This window comes from Phacochoerus africanus, chromosome X, assembly GCF_016906955.1.
Source record: "Phacochoerus africanus isolate WHEZ1 chromosome X, ROS_Pafr_v1, whole genome shotgun sequence".
Lineage (NCBI taxonomy): Eukaryota > Metazoa > Chordata > Mammalia > Artiodactyla > Suidae > Phacochoerus > Phacochoerus africanus.
The window spans coordinates 118,572,158-118,595,002 of NC_062560.1; the positions used below are offsets into that span (position 1 = coordinate 118,572,158).

At 39.6% G+C, this 22,845-nt stretch overlaps 1 protein-coding gene across 10 annotated transcripts in view; it reads right to left on the reverse strand.

The window, feature by feature from the left end:
• The window catches only part of ATP11C (ATPase phospholipid transporting 11C), a 171,579-nt gene that overhangs the window by 86,648 nt on the left and 62,086 nt on the right, over nucleotides 1-22,845 (reverse strand). For all 10 annotated transcript variants that reach the window (XM_047763956.1, XM_047763951.1, XM_047763948.1 and 7 more), the window contains one exon: nucleotides 6,331-6,450. In XM_047763956.1, the coding sequence (XP_047619912.1) occupies nucleotides 6,331-6,450 (120 nt within the window). The remainder of the gene's footprint in view (nucleotides 1-6,330; nucleotides 6,451-22,845) is intronic.

Consider the following 22,845-nt stretch of genomic DNA (forward strand, 5'->3'; position numbering starts at 1 on the left):
TCTGTTGCCATTACTAGGCCCCCACTGTGTGTCTGTCTTAAGTTACTAAATGAACTGCTTCCTTGAGGAGCTCTCTTATTCCCTTTATAGGAAACTACTGCTATATGCCCTCTTCCTTCCTTCATCAGCTCATGAACTACTAAGAGGTCAGGGAGCATATCATAACTATCATAAGTTCGCTTCCTTTAGGCACCTAGAACATTGTTGTATACGTACAAGGCATACAAGAAATTTCGATTGAAATCTGTGTGTTGGCCAATTTCCTCAACTGCTTTAACTACAAAATAAAAACCAGATTAAGCTTCTCATCTCTTTATTACAATATAAATACAATATAGCATACATTAAATCATTGAAGACTAAGAGAAGTCTAATTCAAACTGAAACTGAATTAAAGCCATATACATACCATGTTATTCAAATTGACTTTGTTTACCTAAAAAGTGGAGTCTCAGACTTGGTTGCTACCAAGCCAAAACAATGCTGACTCTCAGGAAGAAAATGTTTACAGCATTTGTATCATACACAATGATGAAAATGGAGACTTTTTTGGTCATAAGTAAGCTCTTGCTCAGAAGTCAGTAAGTGGATCTTGTATACAATCTTAATGTGCAACCATAAACTTAAAAAAAAAAAAAAAACCACCTGACATATAGAACATGTTTAAAGACAGTTTCCACAGAAAAATACCAGCTTCCCAAGTGTACGCAAAGTGAATTAAATAATTGGTACACAAATGTGGCCTCTAATGTGAAAAAAACGTGAGTCACTCCCCGACATATCTACCACTTAATTTAAATTGAAATCAAAATCTTACAACTTTGATAAATAACTTTCCTAATTTAAAGGAGGGAGGCTGAAGTGAATCTAGTTTGAGAGTCTATTCAATTGAAATATTTAAACAAAAGGAAGCTTTAGAACATTACTTGTTTTTACCCAAAGTCCAACAATTTTCCAATTTAGCCTTAAAAATGCTGATAGGGAAGCAAAAGCTCCAAGTAACTTGTTCTAATATTTCTTTATTTCAGGAGAAAAAGGGGAGCAGCTAAAAACAAAGAAGTAACTATTTAAAGTAACAAAGGTAACAACCAATTGTGAACAGCTAGCAGAAGGGGAGCACTGACTGTTCTAACTACTGGGATTTAGATGTGATGGAACAAAATAACTGCAGTTTAAGATTAGTTGTAAATAAGCACTCAGTTGTAAATAAGCAGAGCTTTAGCTTGAACAACTGTTCACTCTGCTAAATGACGGTATCCACTTTATCATCAATTCTCCTTGATGTAGGTGTTAAATCCAATTTTGAGCATCACAGCAGTCTGCTTTCATTTTCACAACCAATGTCAAGCAACACTTTCTCTCTTTTTTTTTAAAGTGTCACTCTTTCTACCATAAATTCAGAACAGCAAAAGGAGTTACCAAAATATTACTGCATTAGGATTTAATAACTTTAGGGAGTTTCTGCCGTGGCTCAGTGGAAACAAATCTGACTAGGATCCATGAGGATGCAGATTCCATCAGTGGCCTCGCTCAGTGGGTTAAGGATCCGCTGTTGCTGTGAGCTGTGGTGTAGGTCGCAGTCACGGCTCAGATATGGTGTTGCTGTGGCGTAGGCCAGTGGCTACAGCTCTGATTCAACCCCTACCCTGGGAACCTCGATATGCCATGGCTGAGGCCCTAAAAAAAAAAAAAAAAGGATTTAATAACTCCAGTTAAAAAGGCACCTGCAGGGAGTTCAATAAGATGCAAAGACATGTCTAATAAATTCTAATGATGGTTCTGACTTTCAAAATGAGGTAAAACGCTAGCGTGATTTCAGCATGGAAATTTTAAGACATTCTTTCACATAGGAGTACTAAGTTTAACCTTGGGCATAGCTTCAAAGAGTTTAGGTGGAGCTCCCTGATTCTCACCCCACTGAAGGGCCTTCAAGATGAGGCTCAGGACCTTTTTATTCTCCCGTTTGCAGCTGCACCTGCGGCATATGGAAGTTCCCAGGCTAGGGGTCAAATTGGAGCTGCAGCTGCTGGCCTACACCATAGCCACAGCCAATGAGGGATCTAAGCTGAGTCTGCAAACTACACAATAGCTCACATCAAAGCCAGATCCTTAGCCCTCTGGACCAGGCCAGGGATTGAACCTGAATCCTTATGGATACCAGTTGGGTTTATAACCCATTGAGCCACAACAGGAACTCCAAAGCTCAGGATTTCTAAAGGAAAAAAACATGTAGAACAGATTAGAATGATGGCTAAAGGTCCTAAAGATCTAGCAGTATACAATCAATGCTCCTTTTGCTACAGAAGAAGATTCCCAAGTTCTGTACCAGCCACAAAATTCTGGTGATCCCCAAAGGTCCCTGCTGAGTGCATTACAGTAGGATACAGAGAACTTTTTGTACAGAAAGTATTGTGTTCCCAAAAGGAGAAAAGGATGCTAATTTTTTAAGTAAATAAAACGAAGTTTTATCGAAGTGTTTATCTTCAGTGTTCCCTGCATTAATAGGGAACTTATTCCCAGTGATACACTGACATCACTGATGGTATTTGTAAACAAATAAGCAAAAAGCACCTAATTAAGAGATCCTGAATGTTTGAGAAAGGAAATCAACACTTGCTACAAAGTTGGAAGGCAGCTAACATATAAATTGTATGCTTTTTTTTTTTAAATTAGAAGATTTTGGTGCAAATACAATCAGTCAAAAGGCAATGTGAGGAAGAGAAAGTCAAACTATGAAACCCTTTTTCTCCAGACACTATCCAAAGGCCTCTTTTTAAGAGAGATCACTCCACAAATTCAAAACACATGACACTGAGGAAGTTAACAGTACTGCTCGGAACTATAGTAATAATAATAATCACCAAAGAAACATAACATTAGCTACCATCTATTGAATTTTTATTTCATGCCAAGCACAGTGCTTAAATGCTGTCTGTGGATTACTTTATCGTCATCAGAATTCTGAGTTTTAGTAGTTAATAACCCCATTTTACAGATAAGAAAACTGGGACACAGGAAGGTTAAATGACTTGCTTGACCTTCAAATCTAGGTCTTCTGCCTACAAGAATGAAGCTCTTTATCACTTCAGTATAATCTATTCTCTTAAACTATTCATTATATTAAGATTTCATTCTTTTTGTAAAATTAGTATACGGTCGATTCCTCTTTTTCTGCTCTAGAGCATTTATGAAAAATAGATCAGGTAATAAGCAGTTAACTAGACAAACTGTAAATATAAAATATTTACAGAGAAAGAAGAGATGTGTTTGTCTATCACTGCAGAAACGCTCACTTATTTACTGTGGTTTCTTAAACATATACATATATACTGTATATGCAAATCTGTTCAGAGACAAGTCTTATTTGCTCATGCAATCCTGAGCATTTAAAAAGAATATCCTATTTCATTGTTTTGCCTATTGGTAAAACTAAAACTAGACAAAACATGAAAAATATTCTATTAAATACAAAAAAAGGGAGTTTGTGTTGTGGCTTAGCAGGTTAAGAATCCAACTAATATCCATGAAGACGCAGGTTTGATCCCTGGCCTCGCTCAGTGGGTTAAAGGATCTGGCGTTGCCGTGAGCTGTGGTGTAGGTCAAAGACGTGGCTCAGATCTGGCATTGCTGTGGCTGTGGTGTAGGCCAGCAGCTGCAGCTTCAATCCTACCCCTAGCCTGAGAACTTCCATATGCTGTGGGTGCAGCCCTAAAAAGATAAAAAAAATAAAAAGAGTTGAGAATTAACTAAGTCTTATATGTTCTTTGAAATGTAAAAATGCAAGGTATATTGCAACAAATCTATTATCACTAGTAGATGAAAAGTCTATTATCACTAGTTCAATGAAAAATCACTTTATTAGCAGTCACTTTAACATCTTCTACATAAAACACTATGGGAAACAGTAATTCCCTAGAAAGTATTTTATATTTCACTTGATGCCAAAGGAGAGAGAAAACTGAAGGAGACCAAATAGCAAGATGTGAAAACAGCTCTTTATTCAGAGCCTCTAGACCTTATAAAGCAGTTTTGCTCCTGGCTTTATCACTAACTCGGCTTCGGGACCATGTCACTAACTGAGTTATTCGGGGTTTGCTTTCTCCATTTGGAAAGTCAGCAAGTTGAGGGGTTCCCGTCTTGGCTCAGTGGTTAACGAATCCGACTAGGAGCCATGAGGTCACGGGTTCAATCCCCGGCCTTGCTCAGTGGGTTAAGGATCTGGCGTTGCCGTGAACTGTGGTGTATAGGTCACAGAAGCGGCTCAGATCCCACATTGCTGTGGCTCTGGCGTAGGCCGGTGGCTACAGCTCCGATTAGACTCTAGCCTGGGAACCTCCATATGCCGCAGGAGCGGCCCTAGAAAAGAGAAAGACAAAAAGACCAAAAAAAAAAAAAAAAAGGAAAGCCAGCAAGTTGAACAAGAGGACTTTTTAGGATGTTTCAGTTCTATAATGCCTATGAGTCTGAGTCAAAAGACTACCATGGGTTGTTTTCTTGAATACTACAGGGTGAGTCACAATTTTCAGTGAAAAGGACTAATTTGGGCAACGGTATGGAAAACTTCTAGCCGAGGATAAATTTTCTGCCACAAGGTTAAAGATAAACAGGAAGCAGACATTTTATCCAAATATACACAGTGTTCTATAGGCAAAAAGAACTCCTCACTAGGCAATATAGTTTTCACACATTCTGTCCGTATTTTACTTACGCTTCCAGCTAAGCATAATCTGTACTGCGTCACTACCCAAAAGAGAAATCATATGTACGTTTAAAAACCAAAATGTTAAATATTAACGAAGAGAAAGGGGGCAGGTCTGATTGAAGTCATATGTGCTATTTTCTTTCCACCTCTATTCAACCTCTATGGTTCCGGATGATTCTAATTATGAGATGTAAGAAAGTTAGCTGGCTGGGTCTAGCTTATGGTCTTCTGTTCTATGAACTTGGGAAGAACAAACCTGTGACATGCTGTTAATTGTTGGTATTTTTAGCTGGGCCATAAACTGGCTAATACATTACAAAACTATTTTTTGACCTATTAAAGTCTTTTGACCTAATAAACTGTTTTATTATACACACACACAAACACCCCCAAAGTGCTAAGTTTGTAAAGGAAAGGTATGACTTTGTGTTTTGGGTCCTCAGTGTTTGCCAACATGCCGTGAACCAACTGTAACCAACTTTAGATCTGCCCTGCCAGGCTGCAGAGGAAGCGAGGAAAATTATCAAGATCTGTGGAGTTCCCGTCGTGGCGCAGTGGTTAACGAATCCGACTAGGAACCATGAGGTTGCAGGTTCGATCCCTGGCCTTGCTCAGTGGCAACGATCCGGCGTTGCCGTGAGCTGTGGTGTAGGTCGCAGATGTGGCTCGGATCCTGCGTTGCTGTGGCTCTGGCGTAGGCCAGAGGCTACAGCTCCGATTCAACCCCTGGCCTGGGAACCTCCATATGCCGCGGGAGCGGCCCAAGAAATAGCAACAACAACAAAAGACAAAAGACAAAAAAAAAAAAAAAAAAAAGATCTGTGCCACACTGTACGAGATAGCAGTGGCTCAGTCTTCCAGCACCTAGCACCTAACCTGTTCAGCCAAAAGTAAAGAATAGGAAACTAATACTTGTCGAATGATGACTACTGGATACCAGGAACTACAAAGAACACTTTCACATAAGGGCCACCAGCTCCATTTCACTGACGGGGACATTCAGGCTGAGAGATTAATTTGGTCAAAGTCACACAGCTGGTCACACAGGCCAGGATTTAAACACAGGTCCTCAGACTTTCAGGCCACTCTTTAGTACTACACAACAAATGCTGTAAGATGATTACTCAAATGGTAACACAGCTACCGAGATCGAACCCTTAACTATTCAAGCAGTGTACAGAACAGAATGTAAAGAGGAGTGTACTTGAGAAGCTCTGCAGTGGAATAGAAAGAGATACAAACATTATTCTAAGATAACAGCCTCAGAAAGAATGTAAATTACTTACAACCCAGGCCACCCACTTAGGGGCAATTCGGGAAGCTTTGGGCAAGTAAATAATTCCTACTTTTAGCACACTTTAAGGCTTCAAGTGATATGTACAATCAACAGGCACTGTGGATCACAATGGAAGGCAAGTAAATGATCTTTCAGCTATAACACAACAAGGTGATGCTTTTTTAAAAAAACCTGCCTTTTGGAATAATTACCATCATTAGTCTACAATTGGTATAAGTGCACACCCAGGCACACATATATAAATGCATCAGCTTCCACAGAAGCGTAAATAAAAGTAAGTGCATTATCTGGCTCACTATATGAATATCAATTGAGTTTAAAAACAACTTACCTTAGATGAGACTATTCTATTATCACAAAATTTTTGTGCAATGTATGCTTCTGTTTCTGAAACTGGATGATTGCCAACAAATACTGTGCGTGTACCAACTCGTTTCTCTTCTCCAGCACACTGACCAAGAGAAAGAGGAAAAAAGTCAGTTTTTCATTACATTTCTCCATGCTTCTACTGAGCTCAGAATTCTTGTCTAAGCATCTTTGGCTATTGTCTACAGAGAGAAAGAGTAGTAGGGAGAGGAGAAAACCTTGTTCAGAAATTCAAACTCCACTAAGCTCTTAGTTGCTGACGTAGTGAAGATTATTGGTAAGTTTTGCTTGAGCCAACTGTTCCGAAGCCAACACTGCAACACTAAAATGTTTAAAATGAAATAAGTGTCCTAGAGAAACAATATTTTTACTGCTAGTCATTTTCCTTTCATCCCCAGAATCTCAACCATCACCATCACAGCAACAGACTAATTTAGGAAAGGTCAGATTGGGAATATATAATTTATTATACAACTATTGAGGACAGCCTTGTTGATTTCCTTACCAGAGAGCAGAAAGCAGAAAACAAATTTCTTCTGAATACAACTGTTTAATATACACAGGAATAGAATGGCTGCCTCTATTAATGATTCCACTGTGATCAACTATTTCTACACAGAAAAGTTGGACCCTTTTATGTTTTTTAAAAGTAGACTTGCTGAATCTAGAAGTGGTAAGGTTGAGCTCCATTTTTACTTCACCTTTTTATTTCACTTCTTTCTTACCTTAAATCAGGATTATATACTTTTTTATACAAATTTGGGATAGTCTTCCCCCCCCCCCCCACTTTTTAGGGCCACACCTGTGGCACTTGGAGGTTCCCAGGCCAGGGGTCCAATCAGAACTGCAACTGCTGGCCTTATGCCACAGCCACATCAACTCTGGATCTGAGTCATATCTGCAACCTATACCGCAGCTCACCGCAAGGCTGGATCCTTAACCCACTGAGCGAGGCCACTGATCGAACCTGCATCCTCATGGATCCTAGTTGGCTTGGTTACCAATGAGCCACAAGAGGAGCGCCCCAACCTAAAATGCCTTTTTTTTTTTTTTTTTGTCTTCTTGCCATTTCTTGGGCTGCTCCCACAGCATATAGAGGTTCCCAGGCTAGGGGTCGAATCGGAGCTGTAGCTGCCAGCCTACGCCAGAGCCACAGCAACGTGGGATCCGAGCCGCGTCTGCGACCTACACGACAGCTCACGGCAACGCCGGATCCTTAACCCACTGAGCAAGGGCAGGGATCGAACCTGCACCCTCATAGTTCCTAGTCGGATTCGTTCACCACTGCGCCACGACGGGAACTCCCCTAAAATGTTTTAAAGTCTGTAGCCACAAAGATTTCCCTTCCTTTCAATGATCTGTTTAAAGATGAAAGATGTAAGTCTTGACCCCCGCCCCATAACCATTTTAGGCAAGCCTTCTTAGAGGTAGCAAAGTTTTCCAAATGCCTATATCTGGATGTATTCCAGTCTGAATTTCTGAACCTCAAACACAGATGTAGGGAAAATAATTTTTCAGATTAAAAAAAAAATAATTACCCTAAGATACAGATAGGATCTCCTGCATCACCATTTTCATTGTAACCTTATCAAACAATTATTTAATGAGGTATTGCCTCCAAAATCTAAAGGGAATCAATAGAAGAATAACTGAAATAAACTGAAGTAGGAGAGATTTAGGCTATATATAAAGGGTAGTTTCTGGAAATCTACCTTTGGCATAGGGTAAGGGAGCTTGTGGGAATTCAATCTATTGCAATTTGGAAAGTCAGTAAGTGTCAGTGCTAGACAACTTAGCCATTTACCTGCCTGCCCCAAGACAGGGCATTAGACAACTGATGTACAAGGTCTTTCGCATGCTAAGGGTGAGTGATTAACAGGTAAATTTTCACACAGTTCCTGGAAGCCAGTAAACAATACCTTTACCAGAATGGTAACGATATACATTTTGATTCAGGGACTTTGTTTGCAACTGTAACATACAGGGTCTGACACAGCTTACTGATAAGAGCATTGAATTTTCCATAATGTCAATTTTGCGAAAAGTAAACTGAAACCGAATACACAAGCTTAAAATTATAATTTATTTTGCTTTGCCCCATCCTAGCCTTCTGTTGCAAGTTATGATCCCGCTATAGTCTCTAAATAAACCTGAACCTAACAATGTACCAATTTGAAGTACAGAAATTGTCAAGTCCATATACACACTACAATTTAAAGCCTTCATATGGTTGTTTAGTTTTTCACATAAGCAAGAAGTGGCTATGAAGTAAATAAGGATGAGCTACCTTTCATACCAGTTCTCAGATCATTCAACAAATGGAAAGGGGGAAGAAGAAACGAGGTAGCACTGCCAATAAAGATTGTTCCCCTCAGTTAACAATGGCAACTGATTAACTTAAAACAAAACTGAACTAGTACTTCCCCAGTTCCGAATCATCCTCAACTTTCTTCTATGGCAGATAACAACAGCATTCCAAAAAACACAAGGAAGGGACAAGCATTATGCAATTTTGGGGGGTACATGATATTTTTATGAGTTCTGTGCATTTGCATTAGCATTTAGAGTTTTACTAAGAGCTTTCCCCATACATTTTCTCTCTGATCTCTTTTGAGTAAGGCCTAAGTGACCTCTATCTCCATTAAACTGGAGAAAATGGATTGAAATTGCTGTGCAGGTTTGGGGAGGAATGGGGGTGGGGATGGGAGATCTTGACAATGATCATTGTTAGATGATGAAATGGGGGCCTAAGAGAAGTAGCAGAATGTCCATTCTGGAGGATTATTTTTAAAAGGGCAAAGTCTCCTCAGCTCAGGCGGGTGTGGATTTGGAGCTGCCTGAGGACTGGGGGTGGGGTGGGGCAAAATAGATGACTTTTCCATGCCTGTTTCACCCTAAAATCTGATGAACCTGCAACTTCTGGTAGAATTTGCTACAACTGTATAACACTGTTTGGTTTGTATAAAAATGGCAAAGCTGAACTCATGTAAATTCACTGTAATTTTCCACTTGCTGCCAATGTAGAACATTAAAACAATGGTTTGAGTTCCTGTGATTCTGAATAATGTAGGTGCCTTCGCCAAGGGAGAGAAACTTCAAGTAGGAATTATTTAAAAAATAAAAAAATTCCCACTTGGATGGCACACAATGTAGTCTGGAGTGAGTGTGTGATTCCTGCCACCTCATAATGAATTTAATTCGATAGGTATCCAATCCTGTGTTTGAAGTGCTTCCTATGCAAATGTCCTTAGGAACAGCATTTATTAAAACTGAAATGTGCTGGCATCAATTCTGTTTTATTTTTTATTTTTTTGGTCTTTTTTTTTTTGTCTTTTTGCCTTTTCTAGGGTGGCTCCCGCGGCATATGGAGGTTCCCAGGCTAGGGGTCTAATCGGAGCTGCAGCCGCCAGCCTACACCAGAGCCACAGCAACGCAGGATCCGAGCCACATCTGCGACCTACACCACAGCTCACGGCAATGCCGGATCCTTAACCCACTGAGCAAGGCCAGGGATTGAACCTGCAACCTCATGGTTCCTAGTCAGATTCGTTAACCACTGCGCCACGACGGGAACTCCCAATTCTGTTTTAATGGCACATCATATACTATAATTTAGAGTGTGTAAAAATATTTACAAGTTTATTTATAATATACGAATTAACAGAGAAATGGATTACATTTCCTTCCTCAAGATAAAAATCACTTTTATACTCTTGAGTTACACCTCCATACTACAAACTAAATATTGTTTTTTTTTTAAGTATTTATACCAAAACATGGTCTCTTAATAAAAACCAGAGTAAAATGGTACTGTTATTCAACTAGTACCATCTTAAAAGCCCATGCTCTTGCTAGTCATAAACACAGAAAGCTGCTGGAAGTATTAATTTGTTTCTTGACTGCCTCTAGACCAGTGACTCAATAAGAACTGAGGGAAAATCGAGACCTCAATACAAGGCTGTTATTAGGAAAGCTGGCACAGGTTCTGAAATAGAGCTCACCTCTCCATCCGTTCCAGGTGTTGGCAAGACTTAAATTTATCATTTAGTCATAGATCAGTGGTTCTTAATTCTGGCCATACACTGGCTTAATACCAATGCCTGGGTTTTTAATATTTAATTTTTCTAGAAGCTGCCCAGGTGACAATTCTAAATTGGCAGCCATGGCTGAAAATTACTGCTACAGAATCTCTCTCTTTGAATGAATGACTGACCTTAACTAACATCCTACAAGTTTTTAGTAGGTCAACCATAATCCTACACTTTTTAAGTAATTAAAATTATTTAAATAATTTGCTTTTCAAAGGATAAAAAAATAATCACCGAACAGCACCCCCTCTAACCATTTTAAGCTGCTCACAAATGAGACTCTCCTTCAATCCTCATTCTGCATGTGGCTAATTCTCATCAGTTATCCAGATCATTGATAATGAAAACTGCAGGCCCTGAAAACATGCAAAACTACTACGGTTATCAGCAAATAAACATTGATGTCATCCCCAACAATCACAGCATTACCTTTATTGATCATTACACCGCACTCTGTGAGTTAGTAAAGCGAATAAGGGGACAGTCAGCCCTCCCTATTGGTGGGTTCCACATCTGTGGATTGAAGCAAGCTCAGACTGAAAATATTCAGGAAGTGGGGAATCCAGAAATTCCAAAAAGCAAAACTTGAATCTGTCATGCACCCAACAACTACTTACACAGCATTTACCTTGTACTAGGTATTGTAAATAATCTAGATGAATTAAAGTACATGGGAGGATGTCTGTGGGTTATATGCAAATACCATGCCATTTTATTTAAGGGACAACCACAGAGGGTCCTGAAGCCAATCAATCCCCTGCAGATACCAAGGGACAACTATTATCTGCCCCCAAATGAACAAAAATCCTTATTAATAATCTGAAAATGGAGCAATGTTTTAAAACTATTCTCCACATCCCAGCCCCAAAGCTATTTTCTCCTCTGAAGCACTAGTATTTTTGAACATATAATCAGTCTTTAAAAGGCCAAACTTAAAACTGAAAGAAAGACCAGTTCGTCCAAGTTTCTGCATTTCTGTACTAAAGTTGGAAAGTGGGGCCCAAGGAGAGCACTACAGCGCCAGGCAACATTTCCGGTGTATTAAGCCTCCTGGTTAAAATTGCTACAATGTATTCAGTGGTCAAATTGCTGAGGTTTCTAAGCTCACTTTAACAAGCCAAGAAGAATAATCTTCATGTGTAATTTACCGTCATAAGTCTAAAACGAGCCTTAAAAATTGCACTTCTCAGATTTTGCTTTTCCTGCATCTTCTTAAGTGATTAAGCTGACTCTCCTTTGCCAGAGGTAGTGAAGCAAGATCGAGAAAGGGCATTTTGTCTTCTTCCCGATAAAGTTTAATTATGGTTATATTCGCTGAAACTCTCAAACACCTGATCAAAAGAAAAATGGGCATAGCCAAAGTACATCCCTGGACATGAACACGGTCCCTAGGTAGGCATTACCCGATGGCAGCACATTTAACTGAATAGAAACTCCTATAGGAAATGGATATCAAGCACCACAAAAGCCACCTAAATTAGCAAGCACAACGCTTAGGAAAAAGCAGTGATTGTGGGGACGTGGATGAGAACGCCATGTTTGGGTTAGACTTTCATTATCTAAATGTGATCCAGGGAGCAGTTTAACTTTACCAGGAACAAGAAATTCTAAGTGTTCCCAGGGTGATCCCCTTCCCCACCATACCCTTATCCCAAGAACCTCAGGGCTGCAGAACTGTGGCTCTAAAAAAAGAAGAAATGCAGCTTTCTCACAGAATGGCTAACAGAGAGCCGACAGATCAAAAATGCTGTGAGCATACAGTGATTCAAGAGTCTAACAGGAATTTTTTTTTTAATGATTCAGAGATTCTTCCATTTATAGAATGTAACCTGAGTCTCTCAATATTTGGGCTGGGGCTCAGGAACTCCACTTTCCTTGGAAACAGAATCTCTCCTAAGGCAAACTTAACTCCAGATGAACTCAACACATAGGTCTACGAGGCCTCAGAAGTTACTTTTCACTTTTATTACCCATATCTGTACACTACCTTGCATTCCCAACTCCTAACAGACTTAAAAAAATCTAAAAAGGGGGGCCCACGACTTCTAAGATTAGGAGCCCTCAGGAAATGGATAAAAATACACACGCAAATAGAAAGCAAGTATAAAGAAGGCCACAGGACCTCAAAGCCCAATCTGGCTGAAAAGAAAACAGAATAAAATACAAATCACAAACCTCAGAGGCAGGAGAAGATGGGACCATCTGCATACTGACAGGCGGAGAATTTGCTAACACAATGGCAGCTATATCAGAGAGAGAACGCTGCAGATTATCAAAGCAACTTGGACCAACCCCTGTGATTCTTTTAAGTTTCCCAGAATTTGGGAAGACAGCCAACTGAGGCTGGCAAGCTTGGGTACGTCAAAGGGAAGTACTAGAAGACTTGGTCTGTTCCTTTAAGGCTTTAAAGCAGCACTGGTGGCCTGGCCTTCCAATGTGACACCATTTGACACCTTTTTTTGTTACTCTTCTCTAAAGACCTGATTTGCCTTTGTAACTTTTTAAAGCATCACTATTTAAAACTATTAGTATCTTATCCTACACAGCATTTTCTCATCTTGTAAAGTTCTTTTCTAACCCACTCCTACGATCAATGGACCAATATAAGAAGTGAGGTTAAAAATCAAACTTCTGAGGAAAGCTCAAGTGAACTTTTGGTTCTAGGCAGGTAAATAGTATAAGAGGAAGACATCATCTAGGTATTCACTATACACTGGTTCCCCACCGTGTAAGAGAGGAACGGTAATACTGTACATTAAAGCTTCAAAAATGTGTTGGGGTGTGTGTGTGTGTGTGTGTGTGTGTGTGTGTGTGTCTGTGTGTGTGTGATGGTTTTTGTGGCAAAACCCCTTAGGGGTAGAAGATTTTCCTAAATTTTAGAGAGCTCATGGGTAGGAAAATTTTATCTCAGCAGCAAACAATAATACTGAACAAAGGCAAGGAAAAGAACCACTGGCTATTAGGGTGAAAAATGCCTTTATCAATATAAGAGATAAATTAGCCAAAAATCTTTCTAGGTCACCAGAGAAAAATTTTTATTACAGTGTAAGAAGAGATAACCTCTGGCTGGAACAAACAATATATTGTAAAAGAGGTGTCTGATATCCTGAACAGAGTTTTACCTCCCGTTTTAGTGATAGCATCATTATTATAAAAGTGATAATACATTTCCTAGAAAGACCTAGCATTTCAAATATATGCTGGAGCATGTCCAGTGAAACCAATGAACGCATTTTTTTTTTTTTCTGGCACCACAGAAAGCGAACTAGCTAGGAAAAAATGTCCAAGTTGTAAATGTAATTAAAGTAGCACATCTAGGGTACTCCCGTTAATTTTTTTTTGTTTAACTTTCCCAACAAGAGGTTAAAAAAAACAAGTTTCCATTGTGGAACATGACTGAGTTGAGGAAAAAAAAAAGGGGAGAGGAGCTTCACAAAAGGTAGCCACTTCTTCAGTGAAGCATTTCCACCCTTCCATTCAACTTCACCATGGCCAACTTCTTGGCTCAAATTAGTGTCCTTAAAAAACAGTCTGCTCCTGAAAAAGGCATCCTCCCTATAAAAGGCTTTTAGGGCAAGGCTTGCAGGGAACAGGAGAAGCAATAAAGACATGACCCTGGGAGATACCTATGTTTTCTTCAATGTGAGTGAGACCTGTGGAAAACTAAAGCTCAGCTTCCTTAACAGTAAAACAAAGTCACACAACTTTAAAGGCTGCTTATAGCAGGATTAAGGAAACACCCAGAGATCACTTTAAAGGACTCGAAAAGCTATTCAGGTGAAAAAAAGTGTGACATGTGCGGATACTAACTATGTGAATATTAAAACTCCAGGAATTGGGAAATGGACTCAAAATAATTCAACTTGTGTGTATTTAAAGAAAGAAAGTTCCTGGTTCTACAGAAGAGGCATACACAATTCTGATGCTACCCTTAACCAAGGGGGCAGGCTGAGCTGTGGTCCATCATCAGAGAGTGCCTGGTATTGAAACACGGCTCCTTAGGGTTCATGAGAGGCCTAGAGCTGGCCAGGGAGGTTGACAGGTGGTGTGTTTGAAAGCAAGTGAGGGCCACTCAGAGAATTCCCTGAAGGCTGCTGTCCATAACATATGCCAATTGTCCTTTGGGATTGTTGACCTGACACCACTGGAGTAAAACTAGAAATTAATTTAATTTCTCCCTTTGTGGCAGAGCAAACTGTCATTTGGGAACTGTATTGGTATTATTTACATTGTCTCTAAATCTCCCTTCTCTTCCCCCAAAGCTTTGGATTTTAAGCTGATATATACTATAAAAACTGAGTGCTATTATAAATTTAAGTGTAACTTTCAGAATACTGAAGTACAGAAAGAAAAGCATATAAAACAAACATTAAATAATGGCTTGTGTATAATCAAATTGGCTTTGTTTACAAAGTTTTAATACTTAGCCTTTGAGTACCACCAACTAGGAGTGCCACACAAAGATGAACCAGCAAGAATATCAGAATATACCATTCGATGTTTCACCAACTGCATTACATGAAACAAGTGAAAACGAGGTTCCTCAGAGAGGGGAAAAGCTGCTCCTGTAACCCTTCCTCCTGGCTGTTCATAACAAATATTCATATAATAAAAGCTCTAAAAAGTCTTGTAGAAAAGCAACTTTTTTATCTTGGTCTGAGCCAGCATTTCCCATATGACCTTCCCACATCCTGCCCCCAGGAAGACCCAGCAACATGATACTCTCTCTGGAAAACACGGTTTGGGTAATACTATTCTAATACATTTCTTACCCCATCACAATGTTACACTGGCAAAGCATTCAAGGGTATAAGGTGAGGTAATTGTTAAATCTGTGATAAATTCTCTCCCTGTATGCCAAAAACAGATAAGGAAAATTAAGTGTTTGGCCATGAGCCCAGGTGTGTGCTTTTGCTTCTAAGGCTTAATTATGAGAAGCATGAAACCAGGAGATCTTGGTTTTAACTGTCTTTTACTACAGATTGGCCTGTGTGTGTCTTGGGGGAAGTCCCGGAATTGGTTTCTTCATAGGTAACTTGAGAAGAGCTTGGCTAAATAATCTGATCTGAGAGGATGCAGGGGAATTGGGGCCAGATCTTAGTCTCGCAATAAAATTTGAAATGTGGTTTTGGTTGCTGCATCACTCACCACCTGTTTCAGCTTGGATCAAACAAAAAACAAAACAAACAAAAAAACTGTTCAAGGGTGGGGGAGAGATTACCTGTTTGAGGATAAAGAATAATTTATAAACCATACACACAAGAAAATAACTTATTCAGGATGAAGTTTATTTGTAGGCTTCAAAGTAGACAGGGGAGAAATAAAAGAAACATTATGAAAAGTTACAAAGACCAGGGAAAGGCTTCAGGGTGCTAATTTTGGTACACTAAAAGGTACACTGGCCCTTTGGTGCTTTAAGGATGTCCATTTAAAGCACCACAGTGTCCATTTATTTAATGGTAATGTTTAGATGTGAAAAAAAATGAATGCCTTCTCAAATGTGCCTGTTACCCAAAGGAAATAGTTTATTCCTCTGATAAAATAGAATGAAATTTATGTCCAGGCACCCAAGGTACAAACAGCTTCAAATTAAAACAGGTTAGGATCAACTGCCATAAATGCAATTTAAAAAAAATAATGAACCACTTAGAATTACAAATTTTACTTGTACGAAAGGTTTTCGCTATAAAATGAAATACATGCACAGATATAAAACCAGTTGAAAGAATTTGTATTAAAGCCGACACTCAAAATGTATGACTTCTCAAAAACAAACACTACTCATGCTAAAGGTCATCCCACCCCCCAAACCAAACAATTTGGTGGGGCGGGGTTAACAAATAGGACAAACAACAGTCTGAGGTTCTATTCAAGTATATGATTGAAGATAGCAATGGGATATTTCCAAAACACATATAGGGGGTATCCAGAACAACTATAAGAATTTACAGCCAACATTAAAATTACCTGGCAAGCTTTGAAAAGGAAAAATGCTTTCAGCTACATCATGAAACAGCACAGTGGTTGCAGCATTAAGTGATGGAGTCAGTGGAACACAAGCAGATTAGTCATGACCAACCAGTACTTGATAATTAAATGCTCACAAAGATCAAAACAGACAGACTGACCAATGGAACAGAATAGAGAATCCGGAAATAAACCCTGACACCTATGGTCAATTAATCTTTGACAAGGGAGGCAAGAACATAAAATGGGAAAAAGAAAGTCTATTCAGCAAGCATTGCTGGGAAACCTGGACAGCTGCATGCAAAGCAATGAAACTAGAACACACCCTCACACCATGCACCAAAATAAACTCCAAATGGCTGAAAGACTTAAATGTAAGACAGGACACCATCAAACTCCTAGAAGAAAACACAGGCCAAACACTCTCTGACATCAACATCATGAATATTTTCTCAGGTCAGTCTCCCAAAGCAATAGAAAGGAGAGCAAAAATAAACCCATGCGACCTCATCAAACTGAAAAGCTTTTGCACAGCAAAGGAAACCCAAAAGAAAACAAAAAGACAACTTACAGAATGGGAGAAAATAGTTTCAAATGATGCAACCGACAAGGGCTTCATCTCTAGAATATATAAACAACTTATACAACCCAACAGCAAAAAAGCCAATCAATCAATGGAAAAATGGGCAAAAGACCTGAATAGACATTTCTCCAAAGAAGATATACAGATGGCCAACAAACACATGAAAAAATGCTCAACATCGCTGATTATAAGAGAAATGCAAATCAAAACTACCATGAGATATCACCTCACACAGTCAGAATGGCCATCATTAATAAATCCACAAAAAACAAGTGCTGGAGGGGGTGTGGAGAAAAGGGAACCCTCCTGCACTTCTGGTGGGAATGTAAACTGGTACAGCCACTATGGAGAACAGTTTGGAGATACCTTAGAAATCTATACATAGAACTTCCATATGACCCCACAATCCCACTCTTGGGCATCTATCCAGACAAAACTCTCCTTAAAAGAGACACGTGCACCCGCATGTTCATTGCAGCACTCTTCACAATAGCCAAGACATGGAAACAACCCAAATGTCCATCAACAGAGGATTGGATTCGGAAGAGGTGGTATATATACACAATGGAATACTACTCAGCCATAAAAAAGAATGACATAATGCCATTTGCAGCAACATGGATGGAGCTAGAGAATCTCATCCTGAGTGAAATGAGCCAGAAAGAGAAAGACAAATACCATATGATATCACTTATAACTGGAATCTAATATCCAGGGCAAATGAACATCTCCTCAGAAAAGAAAATCATGGACTTGGAGAAGAGACTTGTGGCTGCCTGATGGGAGGGGGAGGGAGTGGGAGGGATCGGGAGCTTGGGCTTATCAAACACAACTTAGAATAGATTTACAAGGAGATCCTGCTGAATAGCATTGAGAACTTTGTCTAGATACTCATGTTGCAACAGAAGAAAGGCTGGGGGAAAAATGTAATTGTAATGTATACATGTAAGGATCACCTGACCCCCTTGCTGTACAGTGGGGAAAAAAAAAAATACAAAAAAAAAAAAACCAAGATAAATGCTCACAAAGACTCAAAATCTCCAGATCGCAATGCATTTCACTCTACTTCCCATTACTATTAAAGGCGTGTGTGTATGCAAACGTGTTAGTACATTTCTGAGTCCATTCTTACTCTACTTTATGAAATCAGATATGATAGAAAACTTTCTAAATCTTGCCAATCATAAAACAATTACAGTATGTTAAGGGTAGAAAAATGACATAACCCAAAAGAGTGGGAATGGCCCTTTAAGGCTGAAGGTTGAAGTGTATTTGCATTTTGAAGCATTATTAATGAGGGCCAATTACAGTGGACTGTTGACTATGTATGGATGGGCGGGAATAATCAGAGTATCTGAAGATATCCTGCTTATACCCTTGTTTGGTTCCCAGTCATTTGCTACAGTCTCTGCCTAAGCCAAAAGCAAGCAGGTACATCTTCTTCCTGGGAGCGTGAGCTAAACTTAAAAAAAAAAAAAAGCAATAAAGGAAATTGAAAAGGAAAAGGGGAGAAGTACAAAAGTGTCAAACCAAAAGAAAATGAGCTGTGATGAGAACATTCTCATATAAGAATGCATGGGGTGTCCTCATCATTCTCAAAAGTGTCTCTCAAAAGACACCTCCAAAGAAGGGCTTTTAAACACATATATTCAGTGGGATTCTCTTAATAGCTGCAAGCCTTTTTTAGAAGGCAATGTACCAGAATGATGTTGGACATAGATTTTATGGAATCCAGTTCAGTCCAGTGTGCCTTTTGAGTTTCACTTCAACTTTTCATCATGTTCATCAACAATGTGATGGGGTATCAAGGAATGAGGTGTTCACTACAAATAAGGGGTGGCTCATTCATGCATTTTAAAGATAAAATCCTTCTCAGATGGCTAGACTTTAAAAAATAAAAAGTGTTCATGAAGATATAAAGAAAATGGAATGAATCTCGTACTGGTAGGAATGTAATAAAGGTCAGCCTCAGTGGAAAATAATTTGGTAGCTCATCAGAAAGCTAACCAAAGAATTACTATATGAGCCAGCAATCTTATTCCTGCTTATATACCCCCAAAGAACTGGAAACAGCTGTTCAAACAAAAACCTGTAATCTTAGCCAAAAGGAAGAAACAACCCAAACGTCCAAAAACTGATAAATGAGTAAACAAATGGAATACTGTAGACTATTATTCAGCCATAAAAAGGAATATAGTACTGATACATACTATATGAACGAACCTCAAAACAGGTTAAATAAGAGGAGCTAGACACAAAAGGTCACATATTGTACAACTTCATTTATATGAAGTATTCAAAATAAGTAAATGTATTAAAACAGAAGAAGAGACTGCTGGTTGCCAGGAGCTGGGAGAAGGGGAGAATGGGGAAAGACTACCTAATGAGTACCAAGCTTCCTTTTGGAGTGAAAATATCATTATGGACCAGAATGATTTCACGACATGTGAAAGTACTAAATGCCACTGAATCATTCACTTTAACATAGTTAGTTTTATGGTATGCAAACTTCACCTCAAAAAAAAAAAAAAAAAAAGTTAACACGCCTGCCTAGGTCAAAAGGCTTAATATGGTCGATGTATCCAGTCAACCGGTATTTATTAAGTCCCTACCATGTGCAAGACACTGGAGATAAAATGATGAATAAAAAAATAGACACAGGCCTTGCATTCATGGAGCTTAGAGTACAGTGAGGGAGACAAGACATTAATCAAACACTTAACACGCATCAGCTAAGTGATAAGAGTGATGGCTGCAAAGTATTCTGAGAGCTGACCCAGCAGCCATGACCACACAACAACCACATCCAGCACGAGCCTGATCCTATCACTCCTCCTTTAGTTCCTACTTTAATAAGTTTCCCACCGACATTAAAAGTGAAAAAAACTAAAATCCTTCCTGTGACCTTCAAGGTCTTGCAGTCAGGTCTCTTCCTCCCACTTCTCCAACCTCTGCCAAAGCTTCGCCTCCCTGCTTTACTCCATTACAGCCCACTGGCCTTCTTTCCACCCCAGGTGGGACCCAGGCTCCTTCAGGCCCCTGGGCTTCTACTCTGTTGCTTCTCTCCACTAGAATGCTCTTCCCTCCTGTCTTCACCTTCTGGTTCACCCTTCAGGTCTCTTTCTCACTAAAGCCTTCCCTGATGGCCACTCAAATCCAGAGAATCCAATAACTCGTTCTCCAAAAATCTATTTCTGCTATAGGGAATCTACAATGAGCAACATAAAGCAAGAAGAAAATCTCCATTCAACTTTTGGAAAAGCTGTTGACTCCAAGTTTCCCCCCAATCCTCTGCAAACATTCTTGTCAACATTTACCCAGAGAAATCCTTTGTGAATTCCTTGACTTTGCAGAAAGTACATTTTTACCCTTCTGATTAGTTTCAGTAAAAACAAGGCAGTTATTTTAACAATAAGAACTGGTAGTGTCTACTGACACTTTAGCCCATTAAACACAATTTAATGTGACTGGTTATTGTGATGCCTTGTTAACTGATTTACCCATACTTTAGACAATTTTCATCCTGAGAAGTATTCAGATTAATCATTTCCAGCTGATTAAAAAATGGTGGTTATGGTCATTTCTATTTAATAATAATAAAAAAAAGTCAGGCATCACTCCAGGAATATAATCCTCCAAGAAATATTGTTTCTGTGAAGAAAATAAGATTAGATTTACAGAACTTTGATTTCCATGAACATAACCTACCATAATGTACAAGGACAAGCTGTAAAAGGTTTTTAAGAAGGCCTATCACCCAGCTACTGTGCACTATGGACAGAGGCTAGGACCAAGGCAAACAGGTGCTGTTCTCTTTTCAAGTCTACCTCATTTAGTAATCATAAACTGGGGCAATAGATTTTTTGCAGCACTGATTTCTCTGCGAGCAGATATGTATCACTGACTTATAGAAAGTTCCACACAAAAAACTCTGCTTAAAGCTATCAAAGGACATTTAAACAACATTATCCCTGTGCTTTCTGGGAGTGAAAATAAATTGCATTTGAAAAATAACATCTCAATGATTAACAGATATTATTTGTACACACATGTGACATAACAGTAATGATGCCTACACAAAGAGTTTACTAACAAATGAGTAAACAACAGCATGTAATCAGCACCACTTTTTCTTGGGTCATAGCTTCTTGTCTTAAAGAACACTACTGGGAAATCAACACAAAATTGAGACACTCCATTCCAAGTGGAGAATGGGACTCATTTTTTTTCTCACCCAGGGGTTTTCACCCATACTCCTAAATGTTTAAAAATTCAAAATGCCAGTTCATGACCTATGCTTAATCCCTACTAAGATCAGCTAGTTGTTTGGTCACAGCAAACACTTCCTGCCCTGAGACCCTCCTAAGGGGTGGGGTGAATAAGGAAGGATGGCTGCAAGTTGAAATGGCTGTTGGTACAATGGGTTAGAGAAGAAAGCTATTTGTTCAAATGCAACTCCAAATTAGAAGAATAAAACTCAACATTCAAGAGCAGCACAGCTATAAGGAAACTCTCTCCCTTCATCAATATTCAAAAACCACCCAAGAGAATTTTCCCCTACTGTTTTTGCTAATCCTATGCTGAGAGTACAGTAGAGCTTTTGTAGAAAAACAACTCAAACACATAACAAGTGGTGTATTTCAATCACAGAAATTGCTACTTACCAAAATTTTTAGCTTCCTTCACAGTAGAAAATGCAAAAAAAAGCTTAATGAGGTTTAAAAATATTTTATACACAAACCATCTTGAATGGAGCTGGCAAATAATGGAACCTAGTGAGTGATTTTTTTTTTTTCTTTTTATGGCCGAATCTGCGGCATATGGAAGTTCCCGGGCCAGGGATGGAATATGAGCTGCAGCTGTAGCAACACAAATTCTTTTAATCCACTGCACCCAGCCAGGGATCAAACCTGCACCTCCACAGCAACCCGAGCTGTTGCAGTCAGATTCCTAACCCAAGGCACCATGGTGGGAACTCCAAGTTGTTTTTTTTTTTTTTTTTGTCTTTTTAGGGCCGCACCCGAGGCATATGGAAGTTCCCAGGCTAGGCGTCTAATTAGAACCATAGCTGCTGGCCTACACCACAGCCACAGCAACTTGGGATCCGACTCTCATCTGCACCCCACACCACAGCTCACGGCAATGCCAGATCCTTAACCCATTGAGTGAGGCCAGGGATCAAACCTGTGTCCTCATGATACTAGTCAGATTCGTTTCCGCTGAGGCACGACAGGAACTCCCAAGATGATTTTTAAAGTGCTGATTTCCCTAGGGAAAATCTTTCTTTCTTCCTAGTTCCCCTAGCTAACTATGTTCCTGGCACTGAGGAATGTCAGGTTATAAATCAAAGAAGAGGTGCCCATAGCTCGCTAGGCCCCCACATAACTTGCCCTGTCCAGGGTGCATGAGCAGGGTTTAAGTTTCACACCCTTTACCTCCCCTCCAGGTTACCAATCTTGCCCCTGCCTCCCTGGTAGCCAACAACTCTCCCCATCTCCCCCTTCGCTCTGTTACCCTGCGACACTGTGGGGCGCCATGTGGAAGGCCATCAGTCGGCAAACCCGGGCAGACTGGAGTAAAGCCTAAGCACGTCCCTCTTTTTTCCTGGACCCCACCTCTCACTGACCTGTCTGAGCTAGGGTGGCACCCTGGTTCCTGAAATAAAATCTTGTGGGGTTGACAGAAAGAATACAAGTAGGACACACGTGAAGGACGCATAGAAAATGCATTTGTAGCACACTGCTAAGTAAACACAGAAGGCGGAGGGAAGAATAAGGACTGCTGAAACTAGAGTCTGACCAGGGCCAGGGAGAGTTAACCTAGTAAATCTCCAGACTAATGC